The sequence below is a fragment of the Sinocyclocheilus rhinocerous genome, unplaced genomic scaffold, assembly GCF_001515625.1.
Source record: "Sinocyclocheilus rhinocerous isolate Xijiao unplaced genomic scaffold, SAMN03320098_v1.1 scaffold3444, whole genome shotgun sequence".
Classification (NCBI taxonomy): domain Eukaryota; kingdom Metazoa; phylum Chordata; class Actinopteri; order Cypriniformes; family Cyprinidae; genus Sinocyclocheilus; species Sinocyclocheilus rhinocerous.
The window spans coordinates 87103-96656 of NW_015662918.1; the positions used below are offsets into that span (position 1 = coordinate 87103).

Here is a 9554-nt window from a genome sequence, read left to right on the forward strand (position 1 = left end):
AGGATTTGTAAAGAAGAATGTCGGAGGATTTCAATATAAGCCAAGAGGAGACTGGTTTTCCTTTGCTAAATTAAGGAAACTTTGCTTCCTTTGCTCCTGTTAACAAACGTTGGTTTTCACGAGACTCACCGGCGCATGCGCAACGCCGACGACATCTTACGTCATCCTCCCAGAGCTGCTTCCGTGTACAACTGTTGGTGCAAGCTAGATTAAAGTGATTATTACGTTTTGAATATGGATATTTTTCTTACAAAAACGCATCGATTCCCTACAGGAGGCCTTTGTTCACCCCCCGGAATATAGAACATAAATGAAACATCAAGGTAGATTTTGCATCACAATAAATTAACAGACCACAACAGTTGGGTTCCAGAAGTAATAATCTAATGTATTTTCTCCAAGAATGGGACAAGTTTTTAATGGATAGTTTATGCTTTTGTTGCAACTATCAGCATAATTTCTTAAATTTAAAAACTAAAAAAAAAACCTACTTAACAAAATAATACTATTTAATAGCTAAATTCCAAGTGATTGGACTATTGTTTATATTTGGGTATACATGAATAGTTTGCAATATGTGTTTTGTAAAGAAATATGATAGCTTTTTTGATTAACAGGTTTAATTCAGGTCTTTTTGACCTTATTGGGGTTTTTTGGATTTGGCATGACATGAGGGTGGTAAATGATGACATTTTTGAGTGAGCTATCCCTTTAAAAGAGTGTTTCAATTATTTGAATTACTATTTGAACCCTCAAATAAAACAAACAAGTTATCTAATCTGCAGGTGTTGGAGCCAGCCCCTATGTCATGAATTGTAACGTGACCATCGATACCCAGGATCTGGCCGTGGGCCGAATTGTGGCTTCAGCAATCCGTGAATCCAGTCCTGGCGGTATCCCTGGAGTTCAGGTCATGGCTCTACCACATGCAGGTGCTGTGGAGATCGCTTGTAATGTAGAGAGTTTTCAAGGTGGTCCTCCGTCTTCATCTTATGGTGAGGAAAAATGGCCAAGCTTTACCATTGGAGGGCAAAACGTCTGCCATGCTCCAGCCTCACTAATCACGGCACGAGTAGCAGAACTGGCTAGACACCATGGTGTGGCCATCAAGGGTACGGCCCTGGTGGGCTTTACCCCACGTGAGTGCCAGAGACTGGCAGAGGGAGCACTCTCAAATGGCATTGGAGAGTTCTGGAAAGAGCTACAGCGTGTGCACATGTGAACAAGCCAAAAGCTTTCACCTCTGTGCTAAATTGCAGACTAATCAATGGTTAATTAGAGGGCATTGATTGAGCCATCAACAACTTACCTGTTTGTTTACAAAACCAGTGCTTAAAGGTATATTTCAGCCAAAAATGACAAATCTTTCATTATTTACTTGCCCTCATGTCACTCCAACGCCTATCTGTTTTATTGTCCTTCTGTGGAACACAAAAAAAGATTTTTTTGGAACAGTGGTAACCATAAACTTAAATTGTGTAGACAAAAACACTGGGACATTTTTCCAAATATCTCCTTTAGAGTTCTACAGAAGAAAGTAATGCAGGTATGGAATGACATGAGGGTAAGTAAATGATGACAGAATTTTCATTTAGTAGTCTCCATTAATAGTATTCATTTGTTGACAATGTGAATTTCAAATATATGATTAAGTTTTGATCAAATAGTACAAGCATAGTCATGCTTAGAGTAACTATATTATATAGAGTGCCTTATATGTTAATGGGTAACATGTAATTATTACTTGTTTGGGATATATTTTTAATTCCTGCATTTGAATTAGTTCTATGTGTGAATATAAAGGTTTTAATGCCATAATTTGGGTTCATTAACCGTACTTATTCATCACATGATGTTCTGCTCGTAGGTGTATATAATTATACAAAGGGTAATTAGGCCAGAGCAGTTTGACTACCCCTTGATGATCTCATTCGGAGAGTTACGGATGTCAGATCTGGGACATTTAGGTGATTTAGTGCTTAAGGGAGGAAGGGAGGAACCCTTTCCTATTGCTCACATACTATTACAAAAATGCATTGGAAGAATATCAGGGCTAGCAAGTACAGACAGCAACAGGAACTCTAATTTCACAAGCTGCTAAAGATTGACTTCAGTGATATTTTTCAGAGGAACAAGAATTCCGATAAACATGTTTTCAAAACATTCACACAAGTTTGTGCTTGACTGAGCTGATTATAAAACCTAAGCATGGGATTCCTGACCTTATAGTTATGCTTCCATCTGGAAGAGAAATATACTGTCAAACGGAGACAGTCTTATGCATAAAGACGGTCAAATTAAATGTGATGTGGTGCTTTAAACATAAGACTCCATCTGTTTTTTTTCTCACCTGTAAACATTTCACTTGTGCTGCACCAGTGTTGTCAAAAATCAAAAACGATCTAGATGGCACAGAAAATAAAGTCATGGGGACAGTAAACACTAATTACACACACACTTCCTCTGAATTCAGGCAATCCACATTTGGTACAGATTAAAATAAAAATGGGACACTAAGCAGCTGCAAAACTATTACTGAAGCCACAGTTTTGACTTCATGGAGTTTGATTGCCATGGCCCGTGACCAGTTTTATATGATAATGATATAGCTTCCCATATAAGATCACAACACTATACATCAAAATTGTATAGCCTGTAATCAGATATCAATGCTGTAATGCACTGACGCTAATCCTCTTTAAAGTTCAGGATGTTCCAAAAACACACACAAAATGTAGTACATGCTTGGGTCATTTTCACAAGCATGAATCACAAAGTAAATTAACACAATCATAAAGAAACTCACCAAGCCACCAACACAAAAATGGAGCGCATTTTACACTTAATTCAGCTGTTTTTCTTGACAAACCCCTGGCTCATATTTTAATACTGCTCACTAACCACAATCACATGAGCAGGCAAAAAATATCTAAATGAAAAGCAATGCTATTAAAATATTAACTAATAAATTACATATTAGACCATATCTTAATAGTCATATTGCACAATCCATATTCAATTAAATCAATTGATCTGGGTCCTACATTGGCACTGGAAATATAAAAACACCCAGTAACATACTTTACATGGCAGACCGAATGAATATAGTTATGCCATCATTCTCTCAGCAGAAAAAAGTTGGGTGCTAGACCACAAAATGGGAAAAATTTCAAGTCACCTCTCATTTCACAAAAACCGTTTTTTTTTTTTTTACCAGAAGCATTAAACATTCTACCCTGTGCACAAGCAACACTTTGCCTAGATACATTAGCTTTACTCATGCGGCAAATGTTAAAGTGTATTAAAACTACTGGGCTAACTAAAATTAAAAAAAATGTAGCTGCAGATGTAACATTAAATGTCTGTATAACAAAACATACACAAAGGTGTTACAATATAAGAATATGCAGAATATTTCAGTGTAGTCACATTGCGCTATGTAAAGGCAACAGTCTTATTCACTGTAAATGCCACTCAGAAGATCAAGTAGAACAATTACAACAACCACAGGGATTAATTTCCCAATATTTTGTTCTTGATTTATTCCTAATTAAATAATCCTAAGTGTTCAATCAAACGATCATCTTTCCTTTCACACGGTCACTTCTGGTAAATTTTTTGGCCAAAGAGGTGGGGAACCCATATAATCGATCATCAGTCACTTTGAAGTTCACTCCCCAATTTGCAACAGCAGTTAATCATTCCTGAATCACATGACAATGCATTCACTATAAATTAACAGAAGAAAGTGCATTGAGTGTTCAAGTAGGGTGTATAGTTCAACAACACATTTAGGGAAAGGAAATAAACGGTGGGCCACTGAACCAGCACTCAATGGGCAAAGTGTGTGCCAACCATTAACTGTAACAATTTGAATTTTAACCTTTCATGATAAAATCATACTATAATGCAAATATTGGCAAATGACAAGGCAAAAAGCACAGGTGGTAAAACAGTAGAACTGAACCTCGTATCTCTTGATTGGCAGTATTGTTTTGCGTATTGCATGTATGGTTTGTGGAGGGATTTTAGGGAGGAGTGGGAACATGGAAGTGGTTTTGCAGTATCATCTCTTTGAAGCCCTTCTTGGGTCCCTGCCATTGCTAATGGTAACTGTGGGTTTGGGTGGAGCAGGGGGTCCCCCTGCAGTTACTGGGGGTGGTCCATTGCCTGGAACACGCCCATTTGGTCTTCCTGGAGCCCCAAAATTGGGATCCCGAGGCACAGGTGCAGCACTGTTATTGGAAAACACTGGCACAGTACCATTTCCTGTTGGACAAATAGTTAAAGGAAATGTGACCGACTTAACATAACAGACACTGTAATAGGCGTTACAGCTGTTACTCTAGTTGCATCATTAAGCAGACATTTATCAAAAGCAACTTACAGTATGCCAACAGTAGGTACAAACAGGAGCGGGATCTCAGTAAATCTAATTTCTGAGATTGAACCTGCAACCTTTGCTAGCAGATCAGATTCCAACCCCACCACTGCTAAATCAGCATAGGTTACCTTAGTACAACAGACTGTGAGAAGCACTAGCCATATTTGCGTACCTGTCTGCGCAGGAGTACCTGCATTTTGATTCGGTGGAGAATTTCCCCTCTGTTCTTTACCCTATTGAGAGGATGAGAGGTAAGACACCATTGTGTTGACTTTAGTCATAAACCAGCACCTCATGTTATGCAGTTTAATGGCTCGGTATTTGAATGTGCATCAGCAGCAAACCGAATGTTTGCTTCTGCATAAATTACTTCTACATTCCAATTTATCTGTTCTAAACAAAGACTTTGAAATGAGGTAGAATGCAAAACAAGCAATGCTTTTCCATAATAACTGAAGCAAATTTAGGCTTGAAAATAACTAAAAGGAAGTATACTCATTGAGGCATCACACTGAGGTGCCATTTTGCATAAACAGGAAGACTGCACTCACCGTCTTGTTCTGCTGGTTAGCTTGTGCTAGCAGCTCTGGATTTGGTTCACTGAAATTAGGAACCTCAGAATACACCATACAGAACCTGTGAAAGACAATACATTATAAAATATGCTTTTAATGACTTTGCATTTACATGTATGCCTTTGGTAGAAGCTTTTATTCTAAGTGACTTGCATTCAAGGTGTACATGTTATCAGTTCATGCATTCCCAGCAAACCGAATGTTTGCTTCTGCATAAATTACTTAAACATTCCTATTTATCTGTTCTAAACAAGGACTTTGAAATGAGGTAGAATGCAAAACAAGCCTATGTTTTTCACAATAACTGAAGCAAATGTATGCATGCAAACAATTGAAAAGGAAGTATACTCATTGAGGCATCACACTGAGGTGCCATTTTGCATAAACAGGAAGACTGCACTCACCGTCTTGTTCTGCTGGTTAGCTTGTGCTAGCAGCTCTGGATTTGGTTCACTGAAATTAGGAACCTCAGAATACACCATACAGAACCTGTGAAAGACAATACATTATAAAATATGCTTTTAATGACTTTGCATTTACATGTATGCCTTTGGTAGAAGCTTTTATTCTAAGTGACTTGCATTCAAGGTGTACATGTTATCAGTTCATGCATTCCCAGAGAATCAAACATGACCTTGGCATTGCTGGTGCCGTGCTCTCCTGTTTGAGCTACAGAAACACTTATAAAAAGTGACTGAGGGCTAGGTTTTCATATAACAAAAACGGTGTGTGTGCGTGTGTGTGTAGAGAGAGAATTTCGTGATGATCAATAAGACAATGGCTGAAATTACCAGTGCTCCCACACCTTTTGCCTAGTACATCTGCCACGTTATTGCTATTGACATTTCCATGAATTTTCCAGACTTGGAAAGCAAGAATATTAAAACTGAGATTGAAGGGTTCCCATGACCATGGAAAACCCCAGATTTTGAAATATTTTTTGGCATTTACTGAACACTCAAAGCATTTGCATAAAGATATCATGCAATATCTACCCAATGATTCACCCGTCACTAGATTTTGGAACCGACACAAGGGTTAATTACCATTCCGGTTTCTTGGTCAAGTGGACATGGTTATTGCCCAATGCTGATAAACCACAAAATGATGAACGTGGCAAATGATTATATTGCACTTTATATATTGTGAGGCAAGATTTAATACTCACTCTCCTATTTTCTGTAAGTCTCCTCCTCTTCCTGTGTACAGTGTAAGGCACCCCTTCCAGATTGAAGCATACCTAGCCAGACACACAAACATTTCCAAGTTAAACATATCTGTACATAACGCACCATGTTCATAAGCCTTCATTCATATTAATTTATCCTCTGTACACTGTTACCACTTACATCAGTTATTGATGCCGTCTTACAGGATGCTAAGCATTTTAGACCACTTTGAGTTTTGACAATCCAATAGCCACAGGGGGTTTAAAGTGTCTAAGGTCTAAAAGAACTACACAGACAGACAAGAGGAGGTTCGTACCCTCTCGTAAGGCGGATGATGTCCCCGGGCTGGATGAGGCTGCCCAGCTCATCCCACACAGAGATGGCGATGCTGCCGCTCTTATCCGCCACCCTGCACGAGCGCACCTCGTGCCCGTCCTTTGTCTTCGTCACCCGACCTGCGCGTGCACAACAAAGTTCAGTCAAATCTCAGCCGTGACAAAACTACTACAAACACACAAATAATTGCGCTACACGATGGCAGATGCATGAAAAACCAAAGCTACAAGAACAGAGCAACAGAGAAGTCAAGCGCAACGTTAGACATGTTAATCACGAATGTTAGCACGGAGGAATTAGCTCCTCTCATGCTAATAAACGGTCGCGAGGGGCACAGCAGTGAATCCACTTACCGATTTCCAAAACTATAAAGACGATATTAAGGTTTTTCGATCCGGGCTTTACATCTTTAATCAAGATCACAGCTTCGTTGGAGATATTCGACATTTCTGAGGGCTGAGGAGGAGGCTAGCACACCGGCTAGCGAAACCACAGCTGTGAGAGGATTTCTTGATCTAAAGCGAAATCTGTGCTCTGAGTGGGTTGTTATATTTGCCAAATAAACTTGACTTGGCAAATAAACTTTGTTTACAAGACCCCTTTGGAATTGCTTGAGGTGTTTCTAACGTAACATTTGAGGCAGTTTGTTTTCACACTTCAACATCGAGCTAAAGGAAAGTAAAAGAGGAAATATTTCCTCCTCCACGATTAAAACCACTCGTATAAAACCACTCAATTCGTTTTCCAGACAGATATTTTAGACTTCATCCTTTCCTAAACCTAAAAAACTACGACTCCAAGACTTCGCTTCCAAGTCGGTCTCTGCTTAAAATGTCTAACAGCATCCAGATTGATTTATACCGAGTCACGGTCTTGATGTTAGCCTACACTATCAATACACGACGTCAAATTAACAAATAGCTGTTAAAGTGGACTTTCTTTATATAAACGTGCCGGTTATGTTGCGGGTTACGTTTAAAACCGTGTCAGTGAGTTCAGTCACACACACTGCCGGTCAAACTGAACACCTTTAACGCGTCTCTTCATTTCACCTTCCACGCAAAAATCATTCATCTGGTGTCTAATCGACATTTGAAGGTAAAAGCGACGAGAGTCGATCTAAAACGGATGTCAGCCGAGATAACTATAGCTGCCTAACTTTAATGTGCTTTATGAGCAGTTCGAAACTTCCAGATGGCCTTTAAAATTGATATAATTGTAGCATGTTTTCTACATGTGTAGCACTGCAAGCTTACTAAGAAAGAGAATATTAAAAAAAAAACTGTCGCAAAATAAGGGAAATCTCTATTTCACAGTGCTATCTGCCTCTCCCTCACTAACAAAGCGTCTGATCTGCGCCAGTGTGTGTTCTGTTCTTTAAATTCTACCGGATGTACCATCTCACTGTTCCGCGGGGGTGTTCAAAGATGTGTAACTGCCGTTAAATACACAAATGCGATTTTAATATACGCACATTTGAGTAAACAAACATGAGGTATTGTCCAGTATCATCAACGTTGCACAGGAACGAACGCTTTAGAGACTCGAGTGTTGGTTTTTACCGTGTTCTTGTTACATTGAGCTCAATCTGATTGGACACCGTGAAGAAAGTGTCCACATGGAAAGGAAATAACCACACACCATTTCCTTGTACGATTGTCGACGTTGTGTAATATGTTTTTATTACACGTTCCAAAATATTTCCAAAGGTATTTGGGTTGCATCATCACCTCAGTAATCCAATAGACTGTTGACAGTTAGTTACAAGGCCTTGTTTTTACAGTTTTGCTGTATTCTAATGGCTGGGTCCTGTATATCAGTGAAGTGCAGTTAAACTTGCGTTGGTGTTAACATCAAGGAAATCTAACAAGTTTTTAAAGGCCATCATGGCCATGTAGATAAGTGCAAAACTTGCTTCCTCTCATTTAGTGTTGTGCTTTGCGAATTCAAGTGTGAAACCATGACTGATTTACCAGCTAGATTTAGATTGTCATGAATTTTCTCACACACACAGCGGAGATGTATACATTTGTTTTTAGGGGTTCAGCAACAATAATTCGCTCAGTCTCGCGCGAAAAGAAGTTCGTCACGAACAGGATTCGAACCTGTGCGGGGAAAACCCATTGGATTTCGATTCCAACTCCTTAACCTCTCGGCCATCGTAACACCATTTTAGAATCTTTCAAATACGATATAAAAACATAATCTCAATCCAAAATGACTATACCTACGAATATTACTTTTTTAGTGTTTAAAATAGACATAAATAGCTCACTTAAAATACGACTCTACATAGACATTGTTAATTTGAAACGTCAGTTAACGTTACTGTCCAAACTCTAAAAGCAAGCACTAGCACATGGTCTTCAAATAAACTTTCCTGAGGCGATAATATTAAAGTAAAAGCAATTATTACATAAATGTAATGAAAAGCCGACGTACACTTGTTTTTAGCAAAGCATTAACGTCATAATATTATTAATATATATTATTTCAAATCACAATCTGATAAGGTATTTATAATATTTATACTTCGTTAAGAAATAACTACCATTTATTTTCAAGGGTTTATGTTGGATATTTGTCAACAAGCAGATGAAAACTGACGACGTTTGGCCACACGGTGGAGACAACATCGTTCATTAAATTTTAAAGGTCCAGTTCCAGAAACCAGTTACGGTGGCCAAGGAGAAAATAATAATAATAATAATAATAGCAGTAAATTTGGGTGCGAATCCCATGTTTTTTTTCCATCTAAACATTTTCCTTTGAATGAAAATGTATTCTCTTTATGGCACCTATAATCTCAGCTACAGTATCCTCTATACCTCCTTACATATTTCACACAGTCAGTGGAAGTTGTCGGTACCTCAAAAAACCTTCAACTTGGACAGATATACAGTATATGTAACCCGACCCCTCAGTCTACCTGGGAGCCAGAGAGATTTTAGACTGCTTGCCAAACCCACATATGGTTGATGTAGAAAATGAAACCGTGAAGTTTTCTGTCAAGACCGACAATTCATCTTACCTCACATACTCCACATTTACTAAGTAACAAACAACAGGACTTTTAAATTGCATTAATAA

The 9554-nt window shown here is 38.6% G+C and overlaps 2 protein-coding genes and 1 non-coding gene across 5 annotated transcripts in view; 1 reads left to right on the forward strand and 2 right to left on the reverse strand.

The window, feature by feature from the left end:
- The window catches only part of ftcdnl1 (formiminotransferase cyclodeaminase N-terminal like 1), a 9508-nt gene extending 7900 nt beyond the window's left edge, over positions 1–1608 (forward strand). For all 3 annotated transcript variants that reach the window (XM_016538413.1, XM_016538412.1, XM_016538414.1), the window contains exon 6: positions 786–1608. In XM_016538413.1, coding sequence (XP_016393899.1) covers positions 786–1222 — 437 coding nt within the window. In that variant the 3' untranslated portion in view covers positions 1223–1608. The remainder of the gene's footprint in view (positions 1–785) is intronic.
- A 1905-nt stretch (positions 1609–3513) lies between these two features.
- Positions 3514–7777, reverse strand: nabp1a (nucleic acid binding protein 1a). The gene is made up of 6 exons (XM_016538415.1): positions 6818–7777; positions 6445–6583; positions 6128–6199; positions 5364–5448; positions 4557–4617; positions 3514–4269 (listed from the first exon to the last, which is right to left on the reverse strand). The coding sequence occupies exons 1-6, from the start codon at positions 6909–6911 to the stop codon at positions 4067–4069; spliced, it is 654 nt and encodes a 217-aa protein (XP_016393901.1). The 5' UTR covers positions 6912–7777; the 3' UTR covers positions 3514–4066.
- Positions 7778–8548: 771 nt separating this feature from the next.
- trnas-cga (transfer RNA serine (anticodon CGA)) lies at positions 8549–8630 on the reverse strand. Its single transcript has one exon. It is a non-coding gene; the product is annotated as a tRNA-Ser (tRNA).
- Positions 8631–9554: the final 924 nt, after the last annotated feature.

Coding starts and splice junctions, on each gene's coding strand:
- nabp1a (XM_016538415.1), bottom strand. CDS start 6,911: ATGTCGAATATCTCCAACGAAGCTGTGATCTTGATTAAAGATGTAAAG. Junction 6,200..6,444: donor ATCATCCGCCTTACGAGAGG/GTACGAACCTCC, acceptor GTGTCTGGCTAG/GTATGCTTCAATCTGGAAGG. Junction 5,449..6,127: donor GACTTACAGAAAATAGGAGA/GTGAGTATTAAA, acceptor TGTCTTTCACAG/GTTCTGTATGGTGTATTCTG.